We start from the raw sequence: 27,932 nt of genomic DNA, 5'->3' as shown, positions 1-27,932 counted from the left end.
TTCGTAAGTACAAAAAAAAAAAAACTTCTCAAGTAGTAGTATCTAGTTATTAGTTATGGGTAGATAATTCCATAACATAAAATGTAAACTCTGAAGAAAAAAAGGTAATTCGTAATTCGAGTTTATGAATTACCTTAATATGAATTTAATAACAATTAGATATGTAAAATGTCAAAAGTATTTTTCAATTTGAAATTATAAATTGTCGTAATATTTTGAATTTAAAATTTGATCGTAAAAGTTAAAAAATCTTAATTTTTTTGGTGCACTGGGAAGAAATATTTTCATTATAATGAAAGTGAAATATTAAATATTAAATATTATGGTATCTGAACAAAACAAAAAAAAAAGATTTGATTTTGTTTTAAAAGGAAAAGTAAATCAAGATTTGTTTCTTATATATATATATATATATATATTTTGAAATGTATGTTTATTTAATTCTTAGGTAATTAGGTTTAGGTACGTTCGAAAAAAAAAAGTAATTAGGTTTAGGTGGTATGAGGGGGCCTATAAGTACTAAACCATGTTTTTCCTATTCATCAGAAAATCAGAACAATAATGGAGCTCGCAGAAAAACGGCACCAAGCTGATGATGTTGCTCTCAGCATCACCAAACAATTATTCTCAAAACAAGACAAGAACATGGCTTTTCGCCCTTGTCTCTCCTTGCTGTTCTTAGCATCATAGCGTCTGGTTCAGCAGGTCGCACACTCGACGAGCTTCTCACCTTCCTCCGATTTGACTCCGTTGACCATCTCACCACCTTCTTCTCTCAAGTCATCTCCGGTGTCTTCTCCCACGACAATCATCTGTCTTTTGCCAATGGAATGTGGGCTGATAAATCGGTTTCCCTTTCCCATTCTTTCAAACAACTTGTGGCAACTCATTACAAGGCCGCTTTGGCTTCAGCGGATTTTCGCAAGGGTGATCACGTGTGCCGTGAAGTGAATTCGTGGGTTGAAAAAGAGACTAAAGGCCTTATCAAAAACCTTCTTCCTCCCGGTGCAGTGGATAAAACAACCAGGCTTATCTTTGCAAATGCACTGCACTTCAAAGGTGTGTGGAAACACAAATTTGATGTTTCAATAACACACGAAGATGATTTTCACCTCCTTAATGGTACCTCAGTTAAGGTCCCCTACATGAGAAGCAACGAGAACAAACAGATTAGGTTTATTAGCACTTTTGGTGGTTTCAAAGTCCTCCGTCTTTTCTATGAACAAGGTAGAGATGACAAACGCCAAATCTCTATGTACATTTTTCTTCCAAATGAAAAAGATGGATTGCCTGCTTTAATTGACAAGTTGGCTTCACAACCTGGATTCTTGAAACACAACCTTCTTCTTCTTGATGAGCGAAAAGTGCAAGCACGTAGACTAAAGATTCCAAAATTTAAGATTTCTTTTGAATTTGAAGCTTCTCAAGTGCTGAAAGAGTTGGGAGTGGTTTTGCCTTTTTCTCAACGGGCAGGTTTTACCAAAATGGTGGAGGTGAACTCTCCTTCGGTGGGAAGCATATTTCACAAAGCTTCCATTGAGGTAAATGAAGAGGAAACTGTAGCTGTAGCTGCCACCGCTGCTCGTATGGTTTTGGGAGGAGTAGGACTTTGTCCTCATATAGATTATGTAGCGGACCACCCTTTCCTCTTCTTGATCCGAGAAGATATCACCGGAACAATCGTCTTTGTTGGGCAGGTGCTCAATCCTCTTGATGGAGCAGGCACGCCGGTGAAGGTTAGCAATCTCAACATCCACTGTTCATGATTTTATTTATTTTGCTTAATGGAATAGTTTAAAAGGACTAATGATAATAGTGTCTGTAAGTTTGTTCTTTTAAAGCTATTTGGTTGAACCAATGTTGTTTAGCAGTAGATCTGTAATGTTTTGGTCATTACTACAATTTTCTTTTATATTGTGAGTGTTACTCTTAGACAAATAGACTTTTCTCAACTGTCATAAATTAAATTGAAACAAAAATCTTTTTGGACTAAACATGTTCTGTTTTCTATTTCTTATTTTACTTTTAATTACATAAGGCTAAGCATGATGATGGAAAAGTTTTTGGTTTTGCATCTCAAGCAAACCGTGAATGCCAATCATGGAAGGTTTTACTGTATTTTGTATGATAAAGTTACAGAACCTGTTTGAAACTTCTTTTCTTAATGATGTTACAACGTTTTCATTCCTATCGTGATAGGGCTTGGCTTCTACTGTTTGAGGAGTTAGCCAAGCATGACCATAAAAATTACAAAAGAAGAACCTTTGAAATTGATCTCCTTCAACGTTGCTCTGTCACGCCGTTTTCCTGTTCTCGTTCACGTTCCACTGTTTCTGTAATATCTCTCCCGGTCTCCCTCCTTTTCAATCTGTTGCTGCACCCTTTTATATTGTATCCTCCAAAACCTAATATAAAAATAATATAATAATATTCCTTTTCTTCCAATCACATGCTTATCAGACAAGGCAAATTCAACCAAAGCTTTTGCACGTGTCACTTTGCTACTGGGCAAGGTTAAAGCATGCAATCCAGTGTAATGCAGCCCACTGTTTTATGATAGACCTCTCTTCAGATCACGCCTCATGTCCTAGAATGAGCTCCAGCCATCGGATTTCTTGCATGTGCATGGTAACTTTCATGGACATCAACATTGAATCAGCTCCCCTTATATTATTTCGAAAATCCTAATATAAATATAAATAAACATCATAAAAATTATAGAGAAATACTAAAAACACATAAAAATAATAAAATGCATGTATTAATCCTAAAGTGACCTAAAATGACTAAAATACCCTAAATAATATATTAAGATGCATAAAAATAAACTAGAAATATGACTTAGACACCCGGGTCATCAGTACTTTACATTAAGAAATAGTATTGCTATTCTTGTTTTTATTAAAATTATTAGTAGTAACCAACTTCCTAATATACCTGAAATTCCTTGATGGTCTCAACTCAATGTACCAGAAGTTAACCCAAAGCTCCTATCTCTCCTTCTCAGACAAGTTCCTTGTGCTGTCCAGCAACAAGGAAGCATCAAACTCTACCCAATTAGGGGAAAAACAAACTTTAGAAGCTATTAAGAAAAAAGGCAGAACCTTGCAAACAAAGAAGCAAAAACTAAGGAAAAAAGCATGTGTACTTGAACAGCACAATCATGGAAGATGAGAAAGCTGTGTTCTTGTGGCGCTTGTAAAGAAGCTTGACTTGTTCCTTGATGATTTCTTGAGTCTGAGGACATGTTTCCTTATAGAAGTTCATGACAAGGCCAGTGTTTTGAACATCTTGTGCAGAAGGACTCAGAAGGGACAATGCTGAAAAGGATAATAAAGACAAAAAGATGATGAAACCTTTGGGAGCCATTTCTCTTCACTCCACTCACTACCCAAACAAGTTCACTACTCGGTTGCTCTAAGTACTTAAATACCAAAATGTGATGAGTTTTATATTCTAGGCTTAATTGGGTTTTTGGTCTCTATACTTTTACATAAATATGACTTTAGTCCCTCGCCGGCGTAAAGGTTGGGATGAGTCCCTCGTTTTTTGCGAAATGTTTGGTTTTAGTCCATCCGGCCGTTTTGGTCAACGTCGGAGCTCCGCCAGCTGATGTGACCTTGTCACATCATTTAATGAGGTCCAGGTGGTTATACCAAAGAAAAATATTTAAAGGGGCCTAAACCAAAACACCCTAATTTTAGAGGAACCAAAAACATATGTAAGCCTTAAAACAATTGTTAAGATGTATTTACTCAAAAAAAAAAAATTAGTGTTACACAACATTTGGATTTACAATTTTATCAAACAAAAGTCACCCGTGCAGGGCACGGGTAATTCCATTAGTTAATAATTAAATTAAGGTCAAGCCACCAACACGTCTCAGCGCACTTGAGTAGATAGTACTTAAGTATGCGGTTGAAACTTGAGAGTTTCATCCCTATACGGTTTGTATTACGGGTGGAAAAATGAGCTTGGCTCGCTGGACCAGCCCGTTTGGCCCACCTTTTTTGACTGGTTGGGTTGAGATTTTGAACCTAAATTTTAAAAGTGGTCCAACCCAACCTAACCTGTATTTTGACGGGCTACTGATAGGTTGGTTGGGGCAGCCTGCCAACCCATATTTCACTCTTATTTATAGGTAATTTTATGTCCATACCTTTCATAATGGATTGACATTATTGTTTAAAACATGAGTTAGAACCAAGTTATCTGTGATCCATCTTATACATTACCAGAGGGAACAAATTAAAGAGGCACGTTCTAGAAAGATTAGTTGGGAAGATTTGAATGAGTAGCCAGCTTGCAAGTATTATTTTGCAGTTGGGTGTCTCAATATCTTCAAAGGAGAATTATTCACCGGTGTTGTTCTCCGTTCCTTAGCAGTATCTGTTGATGGACTTGGACCACGTGATCTAAATGATGGTGGTATTCTTGACACTATTTTCTAGCTGATTTTAATAGTAGTGATGTTTTTGAAAATTAATGTACAGTATTCATTTGGAATTTTGCTTAAATCTAAATGGGCAGGATTTCCGTATAGCAACATGAACTTCTCAATTAAGTCCATGGAAGTTTTTCTCATAACATATATATTTTTTTTTATTTAGTTCTTTTGAAGTATCTTACTATCATTTAACATGTCTTGGTTAGCAGCAGATAGCAGCAGATAGTGTTTCTCATTTCTTGAATAAAAATTCAAGATTTTTTACCAGTTATTTCAACCTGTTATTAACATGTAGATGGCAATGGGTTTTGGACCCATAGGGTACCCGCAAAAAATATCTACTATGGGTAGGGTAAAAACCGCTAAATGGGTATGAGATTGGGTATGGATAATTACCCGCAAAAAGTATTGGGTATGGGTACTATAGTATCCAACCCGCCTCATACCCGCACACACATATTATTATTATTATTATTATTATTATTATTATTATTATTATTATTATTATTATTATTATTATTATTATTATTATTATTATATGAACAAATTAACTTAAGCTATAGCTTTCAAACTTACTTATTTTAAAAAATATGCGATTATTTAAAGTATTCATAATCATTGTTAATTTACTCCCATTTATTTTTAACATTAGTAAGTTAATAACCTACAACTTTAGGACTATATTATAAATCCAAATTTAAAAATTAAGTTATATCTTTCTTGCTTATTCGTTCTAAAAAAAATATTCTTAGTTGAATGATTTTATTTGTTACGTAGATAATCTTTTGTATATATATTAGTGTTTTTTATTTAAAAAGTTAGTTGCATTTTTTGTTTTCTATTAACAAAAATAGTGAAAAATATATTTTGATTAGCTAAATTGCGGGTAATGGACACGGGTACAGGCATATAGGTACCCAGAGGGTACGGGGACGGGCATTCAAGTTGCTACCCACGCGGGTATGGGGACGGGTACGGATAATTTTTTTAAACGCGGGTATGAAGATGGGTACTATAGTACCCTACCCAGACTCTACCCATTGCAATCCCTACATGTAGGCTTCACACGAAGGAGAGGTAGAAGTGGAAATCCATGACACCAAAGAGAAGTGGGAGAGGAAATCCATCATGATATGACAGTGAAAAAAACATGTTAAACAACTTGTGCCGCATATTTCCATTTTTAACTAGTTATAATTCGATATATTTCCCACCAAAATTGTTTAAAGAACTACAAATAAAATAACTAAAAATTGTATTTATACCAAAATTTAAGAATTTATAAAATATATAAAAATAAAATATTTTAATATTGAATAACATAATGTCATAATGCATATGGAACAAATTTTTTACCAATTGCCGGTCACCACGTGCATTTTTCACATTAATTTAAATTCCTCAAAAATTTCTTTCAGTTAGTATCTTAAAAAAAATAAGATAACTTGCTCAGCTACATCGAAAATAGGTGTGGTGAAGCAAAGCAACATCATGTTGTTAAGTGTTTACATACCTTTGTATTTTTCCTTAATATTTAAATTTGTTTATAAACATAAGTATGATGTGCTTTGTACGATGCTATAGATGAAGGTAAAATATACATGGACAAGTTTCAGTGATAAAAAAAATATATACTAAAATCCATGAATTTATCACCATCATATTTTCCCCATACAAACTTCTCAATATGTAATATGATTAACATTTTAACCATTGTATCTGAATATAGTAAAGTATCACAATCAGGATTTTGCTGATGCAAACAAGATTTAGCTTTCACAAGTAACTCTCTCTTCGTGAACAAAGAAGAACCAAAGTGCTTATAGAACATGGTAGAAATTGCTTTAAAATGTCTACATATTGAACATGATATCTTCACCCTCCCGTTCTCAAGCCGGCATCTTCACCCTCCCGTTCTCAACCTGTTGGACCTCGATGACTTCTCCCTCCTCGTTGCGACCTGAAAGTGTAGCACCGCCGACATAGATGTGACGCACCTGGGGTGAGTCGGACACCCAGGCCTCGTCATTCTCCTCCTCATGGAGTGTCAGCTTCCACGAACGAACCACGCTCGTGATCAAAACCATCCGGGGCCCCCCAGAACAACAAATAAACACATAGAGAGGGTCAGATCTCATGCTAGACGCACAAGTAAATCACAGATCACATACTGTCACATGAATAAATAAGAAGTATAGTTTCATATCTCAGTTATCAACCTAATAGTTTAGTTAGGCTAACGACCTCACCATTCACACAACCACCACACCACCTTGGCCAATCTCGATCATCCGCAGATGAACAATCTCGAGGGGACCACACAGTCAACCCACGATTCTCGGGGAGACCACACAATCAATCCCTAACCCGTGACTCAATCAGGGTTATCACAGGAGACCACACAGTCAATCCATAAATTCTCCCTCGCGTGCAAGTAACCGTTTGTCTCTAACGACACCATCGTTCTCATGGTCCATAGCCTACTCTAGCACTATAGCCATTAAATACTACTTGCAAGCGAAATCTCGTTCTCAAGGTATAATAGCAATTATCATGTGTTGATGTATGTTATTAAGTCTTCATGCTAATTATGTTCATCAAATCATATAAAGTTTCACTCCATCCCCATGAGGATGTTATCCAACCAATTCTCACATATAGCAAGTTTTGATCAAACCCTAGAGAGTTTAGGATTCGACCACACCACATCAAATAAAATTTAATCCATGTTTCTATAATCTCAATAATAAAATCAGCACAAATAATCAGGCCAACAAGTAGATAAAAAGAAACGAGAAAAATCCGCCGAAACCCCCAAAATAGGGTTCGGCCGTGGCCTCTTTGGAGCCTAGGGTTTTCCAAAATTTTGGTATTGTTTGATCAAGTCTCTCATGCCTAAATCCTAGGGGCGGAACTACGTTGGGGCAGGGGAGGGCCTTGGCCCTCCCAAAGTTTCTACGAAATATGGTATATATATATATATAATAGTTCACATAATTATAAGTGATATCTGTCAGCTCAGTGGTTGAGTTTCTATGTCATTGTTAGCATGGCATGGGTTCGATCCCTCCCTTGCCAGTTTTTTACTTTATTTAGTAACATTTTCACAAAAGTTCTATTTTTGACTTTTTGTTGAAAAAAAAAATGCATTTGAACAGTGTGTGCCAGTTCTGAAAAGAAGATGAAAAGATGAAGTGGTTGATCCTTGCTTCCACCTTGCTCGAGTTCTCCCTTTTCCTCTTGATCTCCTTCACCAACTTTCTCTTCTTCTCCGTACTCTATTGTTCCACTTTGTGATATAATGTATAAGGACATTGATACGTCATTCCTTATAGGTATAAACCCTTATGTAGCCTTTTGAGTTTTTGAAAAATAGTTATTAATTTTCCTTACATTTTTAATTGTCAAATTGTAATGCATTAAATGTTGGTGTAAGGAAAAAATTTCATCTAATTTATGTATATTTTCATAATTTTAAAAATACTTAGATTAAATATATATATGAAGCTTTTATCAAATTTTACAAGTTGTGTGATACTCATTGTGATTGATTTTGTTTGGTTGAATGATCATTTTTTTTTATTCTTAGTTCATTAATACATGCTTAAATAATGAAATCTGTATTCGCCGTGCAACGCACGGAATAAAAATGCTAGTAGATGTAAATCTAGAAATCGTCTAGGTTGGGATCTAGTTCATTTGCCAAGATGAGTAATCTGTGAAGTGAATAGACAAATTTATGAAGGCTAAACCTATAAGAGGACTGAATTGACCTTCTTATTAACAAGCAACCTATGAATACTGTGCAGTGGTTGATCTTGGGAAGGAGAAAATGTTAAAATTACTAGTAATCTAATCTAAATCTAAATCTAAATATAATATAAAAGAAACCTTATAAGAAGGAAACTTTTGACATATGTCACACTATGAGATACCTTTCACTTATTTTTTCTACAATTAAATAATTTAAAAAGAAAATATTATTTCCACTTATGAAAACTTCAAAGTAACACATTTGAAAATTGAAATTAAGTTGAGGGTAGCTAGGTAATAAGTCATCTTAATTATTTGTATTTTGAATTATTTTAATCAGTTAAATGCCTTATTTTTTTTTTGAAAGAAAATGCCTTATATTAATAACTACCTCAAATTTGTTTCACACTACCTATGAATCTATTAATTGACGAATCAAAATTTTCCTAATAAATAAATTCGTCCATAATTTTAGCTAAAATTAAAACCACCTCAAACATTGGCCAATAAAATTCAAACAACATTGATTCCCATTTAAAAGATTCTTCAATTTATTTAAACAATTCTCTTTAACCACCTCAAACATCGGCCATTTCTGTTTTTTTAAACGTGCATAAAAACAAATGGTCTGCCACTACCATATTTATATATAGCCAATCATCTTTTTTATATACTTAAATCAATTTTGTTTTGTAACAAAAAAAAATCAATTTTGTTTTTGACTTTTTTTAAAACTGAAATTAAATAGCTCAGCTAATCCAACATAAATTATCTCTTTTTTCAAGTACACATTTAAACCTCAAATTCTCTAACCCAACACTCATTAACTACCGGTCAGTTTTGTGTTAAATGCTACTTTAAATTGACCAGTTATCAACATACCATTAAATAACCAATTGCAGCCACCAGGGTGATGGAGAGCATTGGCCGGAGAGGATCCAAATTCATGCCAAAGCCCAGGAATCATAGACAACGTTTGGCACAGTCCCTTTTAAGTCTTGTCTTTCAGGATTGATATTATCCGTTTTCATTTGTTGTTTTTCTGTATTGATAATTATGAATTTATGATGCTGGTTTCATGTCACCTTAAAATAAAAAAATATTTAGATGCTTGTTACGGTAACAACTCAATTATTTTCAGGAAAATGAAAAAATAATAATTTTAAGTAGTATATTATGGTAGGAAATATTTTCTCTTAGAATTGCATACTCATACTCAGTTTAACCTTCTGGGTGTAGGTGAAATTTTAACAGGATTTGATTATGTTATCTGAACAAAACAAAAAAAAAGATTTGATTTTGTTTTGAAAGGAAAACTAATTTAAAACAAGATTTGTTTCTTATATATTTTTTATTTTTTTTGAAATGTATATTTATTTAATTCTTAAAATTAGGTAATTAGGTTCAGGTGGTATGAGGCGGCCTATAAGTACTAAACCATGTTTTTCCTACTCATCAGAAAATCAGAACAATAATATGGAGCTCGCAGAAAAACGGCACCAAGCTGATGATGTTGCTCTCAGCATCACCAAACAATTATTCTCAAAACAAGACAAGAACATGGTCTTTTCGCCCTTGTCTCTCCTTGCTGTTCTTAGCATCATAGCGTCTGGTTCAGCAGGTCGCACACTCGACGATTTGACTCCGTCGACCATCTCACCACCTTCTTCTCTCATGTCATCTCCGGTGTCTTCTCCGACGATCATCTGTCTTTTGCCAATGGAATGTGGGCTGATAAATCGGTTTCCCTTTCTCATTCTTTCAAACAACTTGTGGCAACTCATTACAAGGCCGCTTTGGCTTCAGCGGATTTTCGCAAGGGTGATCAAGTGTGCCGTGAAGTGAATTTGTGGGTTGAAAAAGAGACTAAAGGCCTTATGTGAAAAATTAGTAAAGTTGTGTAGATGATATGACATTATGTGAAATTATAAAAACTATAATGTAGATATTTTAGTGAGTATGATGGATGTAGATGCTCTTAGTATCCAGATTAAACAAACACTTCTCTTGTCGGCTAATAATTTGAATAAATAGGATTTAATTCTTCTAAGGTCAGAAGACTACGGTAGAGAGTCACAATCATCAATAACAATTATCTACTTTGAAAATTTAATAAAACAACTCTAACATTTGTGAGAATTTGTGCTTTTCTTCGCTGTTTAATTCTGCCTCAAATTTTCTAGGTGAATGAATTTCTCCCAATTTTGATTTCTCACATGACTTTGAGTTTCCATGCCTATTTGACAAAAAAAGGGATTAAAAGCATAATCTTCAACCATTTCTAATATCTATATGATCTAGTCTAACCTGGAGGTTAAATATCATGCATTTAATTTTAAGTCCAATAACTCTCAAATCTCAATTCTTCCATAATTTTAAGTAAGTACGAGTTAAGTTTAGTTCCAGTTAAGATTTATTCCCATCTCTTATTTCTTCAAGTGTTGAGATCTCAAAGTTGTTAATTTGCTCTCTTTTTTTTGTCAACAATCATTCATTGATACTGGGCTGAGCCCAAAAGGTGATATTCCAAAACATTTAGCTGGTCATACAGAGCCTATACAAAAAAAAAATTAAAATCTAAGGTCTGCGAGTTACTTTTAGAAGTACATTCACTTCGTAAGTACAAAAAAAAAAAAACTTCTCAAGTAGTAGTATCTAGTTATTAGTTATGGGTAGATAATTCCATAACATAAAATGTAAACTCTGAAGAAAAAAAGGTAATTCGTAATTCGAGTTTATGAATTACCTTAATATGAATTTAATAACAATTAGATATGTAAAATGTCAAAAGTATTTTTCAATTTGAAATTATAAATTGTCGTAATATTTTGAATTTAAAATTTGATCGTAAAAGTTAAAAAATCTTAATTTTTTTGGTGCACTGGGAAGAAATATTTTCATTATAATGAAAGTGAAATATTAAATATTAAATATTATGGTATCTGAACAAAACAAAAAAAAGATTTGATTTTGTTTTAAAAGGAAAAGTAAATCAAGATTTGTTTCTTATATATATATATATATATATATATATATATATTTTTTTTTTGAAATGTATGTTTATTTAATTCTTAGGTAATTAGGTTTAGGTAAGTTCGAAAAAAAAAAGTAATTAGGTTTAGGTGGTATGAGGGGGCCTATAAGTACTAAACCATGTTTTTCCTATTCATCAGAAAATCATAACAATAATGGAGCTCGCAGAAAAACGGCACCAAGCTGATGATGTTGCTCTCAGCATCACCAAACAATTATTCTCAAAACAAGACAAGAACATGGTCTTTTCGCCCTTGTCTCTCGTTGCTGTTCTTAGCATCATAGCGTCTGGTTCAGCAGGTCGCACACTCGACGAGCTTCTCACCTTCCTCCGATTTGACTCCGTTGACCATCTCACCACCTTTTTCTCTCAGTTCTCTCAGGTCATCTCCGGTGTCTTCTCCGACGACAATCATCTGTCTTTTTCCAATGGAATGTGGGCTGATAAATCGGTTTCCCTTTCCCATTCTTTCAAACAACTTGTGGCAACTCATTACAAGGTCGCTTTGGCTTCAGCGGATTTTCGCAAGGGTGATCAAGTGTGCTGTGAAGTGAATTCGTGGGTTGAAAAAGAGACTAAAGGCCTTATCAAAAACCTTCTTCCTCCCGGTGCAGTGGACAAAACAACCATGCTTATCTTTGCAAATGCACTGCACTTCAAAGGTGTGTGGAAACACAAATTTGATGTTTCAATAACACGCGAAGATGATTTTTGTAAGGCCCAAGTTTTAACGTTTTGGATAAGTGAATAAAACAAAAGAGTTATTTGATTAAGATAAATTTGGGAAAGAAAAAGGTTCAGGAAAAGTCCAAGAATTTATCGAAAAACCGATAAGAGTTATAGCACGACTAACATACGCTTCATCCTAGGTCAAAGGTATTAGTGAATAGTTAATTTACGCTTTAGGACACGATGGAAACTAATTCCAAAAATCCTCAGAGAAAAGTTAGAACTTCTCTTTTCCGTCCTTAAACAATTATTTCGATGCGAAATCCTGGAAAGTACGAACGTCAATCTCCAATTCTCGGAAGTTTGCCGAAACGGAATCCCTGATAGTTCGAGAAACCTAAGATCGACAGACGATGAAGACCTTTTCTATTCGGAGCTGCAAATGAAGATTCCACCCGCGATCTCCTATTTCTCTCGTCATTCCCAATCTTTCTTCAGAAGGAAGTTTTCTCATCCGACGATCACTGCAAAAAGTAGTTTTTCGGGATAAACCGACTTACACCGACTTATGCCGATTTTGGATCTTTTGGTTTAATTCCAAGAATCCTGTTTTGAGTTCTGGAATTCTGTCGCCAGAACCTATCTTAGAACGCGCAGGAAAAATCGGAATCGCAAAAAAATCATTTTTCCGTTTTTTCCAAAACCTATAAATAGCTTGAAAATTAGATTTTTTTGCAAAAATACCCATTTCCCTCCCCCAAAACCGTGAGCAGCTAGAGAGAAAGAGAGGATCCGGATTTTCGCGAATCTTTGCCCGTTTTCTTCACCGATCGTTGCTAATCGAAGACCTTGAGGTAGGTAAACTATATCTCACTTCTGATCGTCAGATCTGTCGACTTTTTCTATGTTTTTCTGAGCTCAAAGTTTGGAGCTTTTTGTAAAATTGTCCAAATAGCTTGATTTCAGTGTCTAAACTTCTTCCCTGCGTGCTCCTGAGCGTGTTCTGCGGATTAGATTTTGTCGAATGTCGACGAAATGCCGCCGGGATCAATTTCTACCTTAAATACCCATTTTTCGGCAAAGTCGCAACCTTTACGCTCTAATCTATCGACTTGGCTTAGTGCTAGTAGGATTTGTCGTCATAAATGTCGTTGTGGACGTCCCCATCCAATTTGTTTTTCAAAAATCCAATTTTGAAATTTTGAGCTAAAAATAATGACCAAACTACCCCTATATCAGTTTTCGATCCGAAAATTTTTCCGAGCTTAGAACCGTCTTAGTTACGGCGTATGTTAACCTAGGAACCAAGTTTGATCGAAGAAAAATCGACCCTCCCAATTAAGGAAAGTGGCCGAGAGCTATACCAAGGGGGGAGGAAATCCGACTTTTTCGAAAACTTGTCTTAACGTGTTAGATTGTCGTACCACAGAGTTTGTAATGTACCGTGTAACCCTAGGACTTATTGCTTGCTGAGTTTCTGACTCAATGTGTTGATTTCTGTGATTTTGGCTTAAGGTTCTTTTGAGGAGTTTCCTGGAGATCAAGGCGAGGAACGTGAAGGAGGTTGTGAGGAAAACGCCGGAGGAGTTACAGGTGAGGGCTACTCTCTGAATTACTAGATAATGCTTTAGGTGTCGATGAAATTCGACTTGATTTATGTGTTATGCACCTAATTGCTAAATGTCTGAAATGATTTCTGAGGCTTCGGCCGAACTTGTTGAGTACTTGATGCCATGATATTGTGTGCTAAATGATTCACATGCTATGTGCTACATGGTTAACTTAGGATGTGTTGGAATATGCTGTTTATGCCTATTGGTTGAGCTGTTTCATTGATGCTATTCCACCCGTGCCTATGTTTCTGGAAAGTGAGGATTACGGGCAAGTCATGCCGAATTTTTATGAGATTTTGAGAGAGTTTGAAAGGACGAACGAAGTTCGGACCTTGTTATATTTTAATGGATCGAGACCTTCTCAGAAATTAATTGGGATTATGGGATCCCTGAAACTCATAGGAAGTATCATAAGACTAAAGGAAATCTATTTTCTCAAAGAAAATTCATAAGACATTAATCAATCTCTAAACCCCTTGAACAATGATAACAACTTTAGATAAGAGCTTAGAGCCTGAATATTAGTCTTGAAGATATGAGAAGTGTCGTCGAGTCCAAGTTTTGAGGAACTTACAAGTTTTCGAGTATGTTGATACTCTTTTGCTCGATGAGCAGTTTATTGTTTGGCTATCTAAAGTTTAGCCGGAGACTATAAGTTTCCAAGTACTTCGGTACCTTTTCGCTCGATGAGCAGTTTATTGATTGGCTATCTAAAGTTTAGCCGGGAACCATGAGTTCCCAAGTACATTCTTCTTCTTTTGATTAATTCATTTTGTCGCAGAATCGACGTTTGCCTTAGGGTAGGCTTTTTAGAGACAATAAGTTAGCTAGAACACGTGACGACGTGTCGAGTGAGGTCGGAGACGTTGTTTGGCTAATCACTTGCATTCATGCACTCATTTTGAGGTTAATACACGGCGGATTACCGGACCTCGGTGGATTCCAAAATGGTCATAAGACCCGGATTTCCATATTTAGGACACTACGGTGGTCCTTAGTAGCAGACGGAATGGCAGACCTACGGGTTCACTGCTGATCTGACTACTTTTGTGTGGTGTAAGAGGCACCCGAGCGGAATGGTCCCACTTTGGCCGGTGTTAGGGCTGACTCGATGGTGTCCATCCTTCTTCCGGAATGCATTTTGTTACCCAGCATTGCATTTCATGCAACATGCATGCTGACTTAGTTGCTGAGTGTGATTGGTAACTGTTTATCCTATTTTTTTTAGGCATGCTACTTGTTTTATGGTTCTTTATATTCATTGTGATACATGCAACCCTAGGAATCTATCCCAAAACTTATAAGTCTGAGCGGCAAGTATTTATTAACCTATAATTATATCTGGTTTTATTATTTATATAATTCTTTGGAGTTGACCCTCGCGTCTGCTGTGTGTGTTTGGGCGGACTACGCCATTTGTCAGATGAGTATGGGGGATTGGTTTACCATGGTCAGCCCCTCGGGGGGGACCAGGTACGAGATGCTTGATCAAGACGACCCAGGTGCATGGGTGGTCGATCCCGAGGGCCACCGTGCGACCTACACCGGTCGGGTCATGGAGGACCGTGTCGACCGATTCGGACGTTTGACGGAAGGGGTGATGAGGAGGCACATAGTGAGCTTCAACCTGCCTCCAGGAGTACACTGTGGACCCGGCTTGGGAGTACCTCCACCGCCACCATCCCCTTCGGATGATGAGGACCCCTCTGAGGAGCTGCCAGTAGGTGGGGCTTCGACGGAGTCCAGTCCGTCTGCTGCTGCTGTCGTTGCGGATCTCGTTCCGGGCCCCGAGCCCGAGAGGCCAGTGCAAGAGCGCATTAGGGTGGACAGAGAGGGCAGTGTTGAGTATGTCGACTTAGTCGTCCTGGATGCAGATTCGGATGACGACCGCGCTAGCGCGTAGGATCGAGTGCTAGTGTGGGCTCCTCGGGTAGGGAATAGTGTAGGAGTAGTGTCGATGCTCTGACCGTCATGCTTCAGTTTTGGGGACAGGGTAGTTTCCTACCGGTAGCTTTTTGTGTGGTTTCCTATGGAGATCACAGAGAGCTGGTTGGATTTAGGGGGTCTTTTCTTAGGCCGCTGGGCCAACTTGTTCTCAGATTTTGAGGTTTAGTGTTGCGGACACAGTATTTTTACCTTGGTTTGTACTTTTGCCTACGGGCGTTACTCTCTTTTACTTTCCGTCACTGGAGGTTTACTCGTGACGTGGTTTACAACTTACAGTGGGGGCTGTAATCATATTGTATATTAGTTCTGTTATCTTCGTTTTAGAGTTTCATCTCTTTCTGTCTTTACTTACATTATCAAAAAAAATAATTCACGTTTTTCCGCTTAAGTTATTTCTTTGGTTACTAAAGTGACGCCACCGAAATCGGGGTGTTACATTGTGGTATCAGAGCTTAGTCGAGTCTTTCGGGAGTCTTTGGGGAATAGGTCTTCTGTGCTAGGTTGTGTGACTCTGCAAAGAGTAAAAATTGATTGTCTGCCAAGCGATTTGTCGCTTAGAATTGATTGAAGTTATTGCTTAATCATATTGTATAGTATGTTAGATGCTATCCGATGATGAGTACTAACTGTTTGTTGACTAAGCATAGGATGGTGAGCCCTGACAGGATGGCAAAGGCAATAGCTACCATGATTGAGGCAATGATGAATCAGGCTGCTGAGGACGCTTACAGACGCGCTGAGGAGGCTGCACGTGAACGACCTCAACCGCTAATCGAGGCGTCCAAGTACCAGCATAGTGGATTGGATCGAGCTGGAGCTGGAGGACCAGTGAGGTCAGATCCACAGGAGTACCGGCAGTGGAAGCCATACCAGCATCCCGAGGGAAGAAACCCTACCCCAGGATCACGCAAGTTAACGACCGCAACTAATTTCCAGGAGGCTGTGACATGCTACCGTTGTGGGAGACTTGGACACTACGCCTTTCAGTGCCCAATGACTGGACCAAAATGCTGCAAGTGCAAACAACATGGACATTTGGCTGTAAACTGTAGGACGTTCCAGGCAGGACCGTCTGACAACAAGATGAAGGGCAAGCTTCCTGCCATGGTCAGAGGGGAAAAGAAACAAGTGTCATGTTACAGATGCGGGGAGATTGGGCACTACTCCACGAAATGCCCGAAGGGGAAGCCGAGGTGTTTCAAGTGTGATCTACCAGGACATCTGGCCAACAACTGCAAGACACCCAAGGTTGAGCCGTTTGTTAACACCGTAAGGGGAAAGCGCCCTGCTGCTGAAGGAAGGGTTTATATCATGGACGGTGAAGGAGCTGAGGGATTAACCAGAGGAGAGCGCAATAACGATGGTAACCTTCTAACTATTCTTTCTCATTCCGGTATAATACGCTTCAATACTCTCGTAACGTGTGCAACATACCTAACTTGCCTTTACTGTCGAGCTTTGACTTTATAGTTATTACGCCTAATAATACTTTATTTGACCGTTGCTCGTGTTTAAACTATAGAAGTTACACGAGGTTTAGAATAACGCGTTAAGCCTAGAAAAGTAGTCTTGCACCGATGTGTTTAACAAAGAAGCTAGAAGCTGAAGGATGAATCTCAGGGAGATTCCGTATGGATAGTATATGTATGGTGTCGAGAGTGTGTAGTTCCGTAGCGGCATCATTGAGGATTTAATATCAAGATCTCTGTGACTACTGGATGTTAGGAACTCATCGACTGTTCCAGTGGGTTTTTCTAAATCTTCACCTTCGATGTATTAGGCCTGATCAACTTAATATTGAGGGGGTGATATTCGGAATCAGAACTGGCAATGGACGTTGATAGATGGATTGGTAAGATTAATTTGATTGGATCGAGGATTAGTGGAGTCGGGAAGTAAAGTTTTTGTTAAGTAATTGATTTCCTTTGGGGAGGAGTTATAGTTTAAGAAATGGATATTCATTTAAGAAGTATTGAAGAATTAAAGGACATTTGAGGTCCAAACGTGGTGAAAGTTTAGGTTTTAAGTCTATGAATTCTTGTCTTAAGTGCGTAGGACTCAAGGTTTGTCAGGATTTGATCGAGAGACTAAGTATCGGATTGATGGGAGGACGATCTAGTTACGGAAATAAAGAGTTAGTATTAAGATTAATACTTGAGGTTGTTATATGTGGACAAATTTCTTAGAGTCTAAGAGTGAATGGAACTTTGTTATGGATTCCAATATTGCATACTGGGGTTAGCAAGTGAATTTCACTAAGTTAAGTGAGGATTTAAGGGTTAAGATTGACCTTGGGAGGTGAAAATCATGTTTGAATCAGAGATTTAGTGGTGTTGGCATTAATGATTGTAGTTAAACCTCAGAATGTTGAGAGATCGGATGATAAAATGACTAGTTAAGTTTCTTGAGGTACAATTATGATTTGACCTTCTAGGGAACAAGTTCGGATTTGGGGGAAGTGTTAAGGATTTTAGGTAATTGTAAAGTGGGTTGTGAATAAGTGAAGGTTGGTTTTATGGTTCAAGTAAGGGAAGTCTCGAAAAAGGGGATATGACAATAATGAATTGTAAGATATTAAGATGGTGATTAGCTTATAAGTTGCTGATGAATGGATGTTAAAAGGGATTGGGTCTAGCGATGCACAAGGTATTAAGACTCACGTCGAGTTTTACTTTGAGTGATGACTAAGTAGAAGATTGATTTCATGGTGCGAATGAGGATAGTTACGAAGTTGGAATCGACGTTAATGGACTAGTAGATTCCAAGGGAATAGTTCGTCTATGAGTTATAGAGCGATCGAGTTAAGTTTTGAATCATGAGTGGAGATCACGAGGACAGGTTGAACATTCACTCTGGAATGCCAGAGGTGTACTGAGTTTAAGCAGAATTTTTGGACGAACAAAAGTAAAGGATCAAGTGGTTAAGGTTGTGCAATTTCACGTAGCGTCAACCAATGTTATTTCCAACATAGAACCGACACGAGTGGTCGAGCAGGACGACATAGAGCTTAAAGTACTTGTTTGACCAGAAGGAGTTGAACATGAGACAACGACGCTGGATGGAATTTCTCAAGGATTACGATTTTACCTTACAATACCATCCTGGAAAGGCTAATGTCGTTACTGATGCATTGAGCAGGAAGATGCATATCTCATCAATGATGGTTAGGGAGCTGCAACTGCTGGAACAATTTTGAGATTTGAGCTTAGATGTGAGAGCATCTGAGGGAGAACTGAAGTTTGGGACGATCAAGATCACCAATGGATTGATGGAAGAAATCCGAGACCAACAGTTACAAGATGAATTTTTACTCGGAAAATAAGAATTTAGTAATTCAGGGTAAGGACCCGGAATTCAAGGTAGGGAGTGACAATATCCTGCGATGCAAGGATAGAGTGTACGTACCTAACAACCCTGACTTAAGGAGGTGGATTATGGACGAAGGTCACAAAAGCAAGTTGAGCATTCACCCTGGAAGGAAAAAGATGTATCATGACTTGAAGGTGAATTTTTGGTGGCCAGGGATGAAGAGACAAGTGGCAGGATATGTAGCTGCATGTTTAATCTGTCAGAAGGCGAAGGTGGAACATCAAAAATCTGCGGGTATGCTACAAAGCTTGGATGTACCTCAATGGAAATGGGATAGCATATCGATGGATTTTGTCGTGGCATTGCCAAGGACTCAAAAAGGATATGATTCGATTTGGGTAGTCGTGGATCGATTGACTAAGTCGGCTCATTTCATACCTGTGAGAACTACGTACAACGTGGATAAGCTATCAGAGATTTATATAGCCGAGATTGTGCGACTTCATGGAGTGCCAACAAGTATTGTTTCCGATAGAGACCCGAAGTTTACTTCACATTTGTGGAGAGCTCTTCATGAGGCTTTGGGAACGAGGCTGAGATTAAGTTCTGCTTATCATCCACAGACTGATGGGCAAACTGAGAGAACTATCCAATCATTGGAGGATTTGCTACGAGCTTGCGTGTTAGACAACAAGGGCAGTTGGGATACCCTATTGCCACTGATTGAATTCACATATAACAACAGTTTTCATACGACCATAGGTATGGCACCGTATGAGGCATTGTATGGCCGCAAGTGTAGAACACCTTTATGTTGGTATCAAGATGGAGAGAATTTGTTAGTAGGACCGGAACTTCTGCAACAGACAACTGAGAAGATTAAACAGATCAGAGAGAAGATGAAGGCTTCTCAGAGTAGACAGAAGAGCTATGCAGATCAAAGGCGCAGAACCCTGGAATTCGAAGAAGGAGATCATGTGTTTCTGCGAGTTACTCAGACTACAGGAGTTGGTCGAGCAATCAAGTCAAGAAAGCTGACGCCAAAGTTCATTGGACCTTATCAGATTACTCGTCGTGTAGGACCGGTAGCGTATCAGATCGCACTACCGCCTTTTCTATCAAACGTTCACGATGTATTCCATGTGTCACAACTGCGGAAGTATATTGCTGATCCGACGCACGTCATCGAGCTGGATGACATTGAGTTGAAGGATAACTTGTCTTTCGAGACACCGCCAATCAGCATTGGTGACACAAGGATAAAGCAGTTGAGGGGTAAAGAGATCGAGTTAGTGAAGGTTATTTGGAACAAGGACACCGGCGATGCGACGTGGGAGCTGAAGGAAAAGATCAAGGAACAGTATCCATAACTTTTTACTGACCCTTAAGTTTCGAGGACGAAACTTTCTTTTTGGAGGGTAGTAATGTAAGGCCCAAGTTTTAACGTTTTGGATAAGTGAATAAAATAAAAGAGTTATTTGATTAAGATAAATTTGGGAAAGAAAAAGGTTCAGGAAAAGTCCAAGAATTTATCGAAAAACCGATAAGAGTTATAGCACGACTAACATACGCTTCATCCTAGGTCAAAGGTATTAGTGAATAGTTAATTTACGCTTTAGGACACGATGGAAACTAATTCCAAAAATCCTCAGAGAAAAGTTAGAACTTCTCTTTTCCGTCCTTAAACAATTATTTCGATGCGAAATCCTGGAAAGTACGAACGTCAAATTCCAATTCTCGGAAGTTTGCCGAAACGGAATCCCTGATAGTTCGAGAAACCTAAGATCGACAGACGATGAAGACCTTTTCTATTCGGAGCTGCAAATGAAGATTCCACCCGCGTTCTCCTATTTCTCTCGTCATTCCCAATCTTTCTTCAGAAGGAAGTTTTCTCATCCGACGATCACTGCAAAAAGTAGTTTTTCGGGATAAACCGACTTACACCGACTTATGCCGATTTTGGATCTTTTGGTTTAATTCCAAGAATCCTGTTTTGAGTTCTGGAATTCTGTCGCCAGAACCTATCTTAGAACGCGCAGAGGAACGCGCAGGAAAAATCGGAATCGCAAAAAAATCATTTTTCCGTTTTTTCCAAAACCTATAAATAGCTTGAAAATTAGATTTTTTTGCAAAAATACCCATTTCCCTCCCCCAAAACCGTGAGCAGCTAGAGAGAAAGAGAGGATCCGGATTTTCGCGAATCTTTGCCCGTTTTCTTCACCGATCGTTGCTAATCGAAGACCTTGAGGTAGGTAAACTATATCTCACTTCTGATCGTCAGATCTGTCGACTTTTTCTATGTTTTTCTGAGCTCAAAGTTTGGAGCTTTTTGTAAAATTGTCCAAATAGCTTGATTTCAGTGTTTAAACTTCTTCCCTGCGTGCTCCTGAGCGTGTTCTGCGGATTAGATTTTGTCGAATGTCGACGAAATGCCGCCGGGATCAATTTCTACCTTAAATACCCATTTTTCGGCAAAGTCGCAACCTTTACGCTCTAATCTATCGACTTGGCTTAGTGCTAGTAGGATTTGTCGTCATAAACGTCGTTGTGGACGTCCCCATCCAATTTGTTTTTCAAAAATCCAATTTTGAAATTTTGAGCTAAAAATAATGACCAAACTACCCCTATATCAGTTTTCGATCCGAAAATTTTTCCGAGCTTAGAGCCGTCTTAGTTACGGCGTATGTTAACCTAGGAACCAAGTTTGATCGAAGAAATATCGACCCTCCCAATTAAGGAAAGTGGCCGAGAGCTATACCAAGGGGGGAGGAAATCCGACTTTTTCGAAAACTTGTCTTAACGTGTTAGATTGTCGTACCACAGAGTTTGTAATGTACCGTGTAACCCTAGGACTTATTGCTTGCTGAGTTTCTGACTCAATGTGTTGATTTCTGTGATTTTGGCTTAAGGTTCTTTTGAGGAGTTTCCTGGAGATCAAGGCGAGGAACGTGAAGGAGGTTGTGAGGAAAACGCTGGAGGAGTTACAGGTGAGGGCTACTCTCTGAATTACTAGATAATGCTTTAGGTGTCGATGAAATTCGACTTGATTTATGTGTTATGCACCTAATTGCTAAATGTCTGAAATGATTTCTGAGGCTTCGGCCGAACTTGTTGAGTACTTGATGCCATGATATTGTGTGCTAAATGATTCACATGCTATGTGCTACATGGTTAACTTAGGATGTGTTGGAATATGCTGTTTATGCCTATTGGTTGAGCTGTTTCATTGATGCTATTCCACCCGTGCCTATGTTTCTGGAAAGTGAGGATTACGGGCAAGTCATGCCGAATTTTTATGAGATTTTGAGAGAGTTTGAAAGGACGAACGAAGTTCGGACCTTGTTATATTTTAATGGATCGAGACCTTCTCAGAAATTAATTGGGATTATGGGATCCCTGAAACTCATAGGAAGTATCATAAGACTAAAGGAAATCTATTTTCTCAAAGAAAATTCATAAGACATTAATCAATCTCTAAACCCCTTGAACAATGATAACAACTTTAGATAAGAGCTTAGAGCCTGAATATTAGTCTTGAAGATATGAGAAGTGTCGTCGAGTCCAAGTTTTGAGGAACTTACAAGTTTTCGAGTATGTTGATACTCTTTTGCTCGATGAGCAGTTTATTGTTTGGCTATCTAAAGTTTAGCCGGAGACTATAAGTTTCCAAGTACTTCGGTACCTTTTCGCTCGATGAGCAGTTTATTGATTGGCTATCTAAAGTTTAGCCGGGAACCATGAGTTCCCAAGTACATTCTTCTTCTTTTGATTAATTCATTTTGTCGCAGAATCGACGTTTGCCTTAGGGTAGGCTTTTTAGAGACAATAAGTTAGCTAGAACACGTGACGACGTGTCGAGTGAGGTCGGAGACGTTGTTTGGCTAATCACTTGCATTCATGCACTCATTTTGAGGTTAATACACGGCGGATTACCGGACCTCGGTGGATTCCAAAATGGTCATAAGACCCGGATTTCCATATTTAGGACACTACGTTGGTCCTTAGTAGCAGACGGAATGGCAGACCTACGGGTTCACTGCTGATCTGACTACTTTTGTGTGGTGTAAGAGGCACCCGAGCGGAATGGTCCCACTTTGGCCGGTGTTAGGGCTGACTCGATGGTGTCCATCCTTCTTCCGGAATGCATTTTGTTACCCAGCATTGCATTTCATGCAACATGCATGCTGACTTAGTTGCTGAGTGTGATTGGTAACTGTTTATCCTATTTTTTTGAGGCATGCTACTTGTTTTATGGTTCTTTATATTCATTGTGATACATGCAACCCTAGGAATCTATCCCAAAACTTATAAGTCTGAGCGGCAAGTATTTATTAACCTATAATTATATCTGGTTTTATTATTTATATAATTCTTTGGAGTTGACCCTCGCGTCTGCTGTGTGTGTTTGGGCGGACTACGCCATTTGTCAGATGAGTATGGGGGATTGGTTTACCATGGTCAGCCCCTCGGGGGGGACCAGGTACGAGATGCTTGATCAAGACGACCCAGGTGCATGGGTGGTCGATCCCGAGGGCCACCGTGCGACCTACACCGGTCGGGTCATGGAGGACCGTGTCGACCGATTCGGACGTTTGACGGAAGGGGTGATGAGGAGGCACATAGTGAGCTTCAACCTGCCTCCAGGAGTACACTGTGGACCCGGCTTGGGAGTACCTCCACCGCCACCATCCCCTTCGGATGATGAGGACCCCTCTGAGGAGCTGCCAGTAGGTGGGGCTTCGACGGAGTCCAATCCGTCTGCTGCTGCTGTCGTTGCGGATCTCGTTCCGGGCCCCGAGCCCGAGAGGCCAGTGCAGGAGCGCATTAGGGTGGACAGAGAGGGCAGTGTTGAGTATGTCGACTTAGTCGTCCTGGATGCAGATTCGGATGACGACCGCGCTAGCGCGTAGGATCGAGTGCTAGTGTGGGCTCCTTGGGTAGGGAATAGTGTAGGAGTAGTGTCGATGCTCTGACCGTCATGCTTCAGTTTTGGGGACAGGGTAGTTTCCTACCGGTAGCTTTTTGTGTGGTTTCCTATGGAGATCACAGAGAGCTGGTTGGATTTAGGGGGTCTTTTCTTAGGCCGCTGGGCCAACTTGTTCTCAGATTTTGAGGTTTAGTGTTGCGGACACAGTATTTTTACCTTGGTTTGTACTTTTGCCTACGGGCGTTACTCTCTTTTACTTTCCGTCACTGGAGGTTTACTCGTGACGTGGTTTACAACTTACAGTGGGGGCTGTAATCATATTGTATATTAGTTCTGTTATCTTCGTTTTAGAGTTTCATCTCTTTCTGTCTTTACTTACATTATCAAAAAAAATAATTCACGTTTTTCCGCTTAAGTTATTTCTTTGGTTACTAAAGTGACGCCACCGAAATCGGGGTGTTACAATTTTCACCTCCTTAATGGTACCTCAGTTAAGGTTCCCTACATGAGAAGCAACGGGAACAAACAGATTAGGTTTATTAGCACTTTTGGTGGTTTCAAAGTCCTCCGTCTTTTCTATGAACAAGGTAGAGATGACAAACGCCAAATCTCTATGTACATTTTTCTTCCAAATGAAAAAGATGGATTGCCTGCATTAATTGACAAGTTGGCTTCACAACCTGGATTCTTGAAACACAACCTTCTTCTTCTTGATGAGCGAAAAGTGCAAGCACGTAGACTAAAGATTCCAAAATTTAAGATTTCTTTTGAATTTGAAGCTTCTCAGGTGCTGAAAGAGTTGGGAGTGGTTTTGCCTTTTTCTCAACGGGCAGGTTTTACCAAAATGGTGGAGGTGAACTCTCCTTCGGTGGGAAGCATATTTCACAAAGCTTCCATTGAGGTAAATGAAGAGGAAACTGTAGCTGTAGCGGCCACCGCTGCTCGTATGGTTTTGGGAGGAGCAGGACTTTGTCCTCATATAGATTTTGTAGCGGACCACCCTTTCCTCTTCTTGATCCGAGAAGATATCACCGGAACAATCCTCTTTGTTGGGCAGGTGCTCAATCCTCTTGATGGAGTAGGCACGCCGGTGAAGGTTAGCAATCTCAACATCCAGTGTTCATGATTTTCTTTATTATGCTTAATGGAATAGTTTAAAAGGACTAATGATAATAGTGTCTGTCAGTTTGTTCTTTTAAAGCTATTTGGTTGAACCAATGTTGTTTAGCAGTAGCTCTGTAATGTTTTGGTCATTACTACAATTTTCTTTTATATTGTGAGTGTTACTCTTACACAAATAGAATTTTCTCAACTGTCATAAATTAAATTGAAACAAAAATCTTTTTGGACTAAACATGTTCTGTTTTCTATTTCTTATTTTACTTTTAATTACATAAGGCTAAGCATGATGATGGAAAAGTTTTTGGTTTTGCATCTCAAGCAAACCGTGAATGCCAATCATGGAAGGTTTTACTGTATTTTGTATGATAAAGTTACAGAACCTGTTTGAAACTTCTTTTCTTGATGATGTTACAACGTTTTCATTCCTATCGTGATGGGGCTTGGCTTCTACTCTGTGCCATGTTCCATGTCCTTTTCCCTTTTTATTTTCATTACTCATACTTAGATCTTTTTAGAATTATGTGCATCAACATTACTTAGTACCAATGTAAAAAAGAGAGAACAAGAGAGGAGAGTTTAGATCTTAGTTCGTCAGAATTTTTGTAATTATTAGTAGATAGCACACTTTAAAGTGTAAATGGATTTTGGACATCCAAGAAGCTTAGTTATATTTCATGTTTAACATCATATTTAGTTGTGCTGATGCATTATTGTATCGTCAATATACTGCGAGTGCCATGTATATATGATGACCCGGAATTTAAGGCTATTTTCCTAGTTTATTTGCATCATTTTAATATATTATTTAGGATATTTTAGTCATTTTAGGACACTTTAAGCTTATTTCATGCATTTTAATGTTTTTATTTAGTTTTAGTATTTTTACAAATTTTATACTATTTTTTAGATATTATTAGGATTTATTTACTTTAATTTAAGATTAGATAAGTTTATTTTAAGATGTTATCTTATTTTTATCTCTTATCTATTTTTATTTGTTTTATTTTAGGATAAGATATTGGGAAAAAGGAAGAAATAATGAAAAAACGGAAATATTAAAGAATTTTGGAAGCTGGAATCCTGCGTAGCGCAGGTGCACGAACTTACCATGAACTGCGCTGAGATCGCGACACGTGTCAGGGGCTGGAAGAAGCTGCACGAGATCCATGAAGCTCCACTACGGTGTGTCGCGGTACACCGCTTATCATGCACAAGACACGCCAGATTTGCCATATTTGCATCCAACGTTCCAGGCTCGCGAGGGTGCACAGCTTTAGCATGAACCTGACTGCACAGGATCATTTTCTGCGCCAGAAAAGACAAAATAGGTCCAGATTACGAAAATCACTATAAAATCAGTTTTAAACCAATTTTTTGGGATCCTTTTCATCTTTCTTTTCTCCTAAACCAAATAAAAAACCTTTGGGAGACTTGGAGGCAATTTCTTGGTGGAGAGGAAGGCTAGGCCCTTGAGGGCCGGTGTCAGGGCCATGGAGGAGGGGACAGCTTCTCCGGATGTCCATGACTCCGTTCTATTTTGGGTTTTGCTTTTCTCTTTACCTATTTTATTGTTTTGACTCTCTTTTAGTATTTGGGATGACTTAATTTGATTTTCTCTCTTATTCAATATACTTTTATGCAATTATAATTATGAGTTTTCATTATTTGGTGTTTCTCTCCATGTTTAATGCTTCAATTGGTTAATTGGTAATTTAAAGAGTTTATATTAATTCATAAATAGATTGAGAAATTGATATGGGTTAATGTAGGCTTAGTTCATAAAAGGGGAAAAATTCCTATGTCTTAGGTTATTGATTCTCTTTGCGCGTTCATGTATCTTTTGCCAATATGATGTTTTTTAGGATTTGCATGACAATTGAGAAGTTGGTGTGAATTTAGTTAATGAGAGGAACCACTCTTGCATCAGTCATCTTAAGAAAGACATGTCTTAGGTAGGGTTGAGGTTTTCTAGGTGACAATAGGAGACATTAACTCTTAGGTATGAATATCATGAGTTGGAAAAGAGGTCTAAACCGAGTGACTAGTCGGGATACTCACCTCTCTAGGATATGATTATCTAGTAGGAACTATTATGATTTCTTGGGTGACAGTCAGAGATTCTATCCACTAGGACATGAACTTCTTGGGTTAGGAACAGAGCTTGGGAATGTCTTATCGAGTAAGTATGTGTATTATGCTCCTTTTATGATCACTAGGGCTTAAGGAATTAAGGCTAGGTTCTTAATTGGTAGATTCACTTAGCTAAGAAATTAGTGGGTGAATAGCTCTTATCGGCATCTTAAATGTTAACTTCATCTTATAAAAGTATTTTGGTTGAGGATAAGTTGTAAATCAAGTGAACTCTTTTCCAAATACATTTTCTTCTTTGTTTGCCTCCGTAAATTTCTTTTATCGCTTTATTCAGCGTTTTCCTTTATTTAAATCTAAATAAAACACATATTATGGTTAAATTGTGCAAACAATGTCTAGCTAGTGAGATTAATACGTAGCAACACAATCCTTGTGGAGACGACAAAACCCGATACTATACTACGATTGAGTCTTGAAAGGGATTTGATAGTAGTTAGTGGAGGAAAACTTCTTCATTAAATATCCTTTCATCAATATATATTTCCATTTTGTTATGTTTTAAGCATTTGAGGTACTCTTACACCTAAAATGTCATGTTTTAGGAGGATTTGGGAAAAAGAAAGCGGTTTCAAGGCAAGAGGCTGAAGAAAATGTCTAGTGATTTTGAATCAAAGAAGACTGGGAAGGAGAAAGAGGAAGATGAAAGTGCTGGCCATGAGGATGATAAGCCTGTGGTTCCACCAAAGAGAAAGAGATCAAGTAAAGTGAAGGATGAAGAGGAGGATGATTTGTTTTTAAGAAAGCCGGGTAACGATTGGAGAAAGCTATGTTTGGCAAGGTTTTTTAGCTAGCTTAAAGCTTATTTAATATTGGTGGGTTGGATGAAACCTGTGATAGAACAAATATTGCGTTCTGAAAATTTAATTTTATATTTGAAGTAGTTTGTAGGTTCGTTTGTGAATGTTGGTGAATTTCCTCATTGTTAGGATCTATTTATTTATTACTCTATTTGTTTTGTCA

General features: G+C 38.1%; 1 protein-coding gene across 2 annotated transcripts; it reads left to right on the top strand.

The window, feature by feature from the left end:
• The first annotated feature begins 503 nt into the window (after positions 1–503).
• LOC130713569 (serpin-ZX-like) lies at positions 504–27,932 on the top strand. 2 transcript variants are annotated; one of them, XM_057563342.1, is made up of 2 exons: positions 504–1,736; positions 27,515–27,932. In XM_057563342.1, the coding sequence occupies exons 1-2, from the start codon at positions 831–833 to the stop codon at positions 27,761–27,763; spliced, it is 1,155 nt and encodes a 384-aa protein (XP_057419325.1). In that variant the 5' UTR covers positions 504–830; the 3' UTR covers positions 27,764–27,932. The 2 variants fall into 2 exon arrangements, with proteins under 2 accessions (XP_057419325.1, XP_057419326.1); XM_057563343.1 differs by lacking the exon at positions 504–1,736 and adding an exon at positions 24,170–24,795.

This window comes from Lotus japonicus, chromosome 4 (assembly GCF_012489685.1).
Source record: "Lotus japonicus ecotype B-129 chromosome 4, LjGifu_v1.2".
In the NCBI taxonomy this organism is placed as follows: Eukaryota; Viridiplantae; Streptophyta; class Magnoliopsida; order Fabales; family Fabaceae; genus Lotus; species Lotus japonicus.
The sequence above is the reverse complement of the archived record's forward strand: the minus strand, read 5'-3'. Positions and strand labels throughout refer to the sequence as shown.

Excerpts from the sequence above, each read along its gene's own strand:
- LOC130713569 (XM_057563342.1), top strand. The coding sequence starts at position 831 with ATGTGGGCTGATAAATCGGTTTCCCTTTCCCATTCTTTCAAACAACTT. Across the intron at positions 1,737-27,514 it reads GAGCAGGCACGCCGGTGAAG|GAGGATTTGGGAAAAAGAAA; the intron begins GTTAGCAATCTC and ends GTCATGTTTTAG.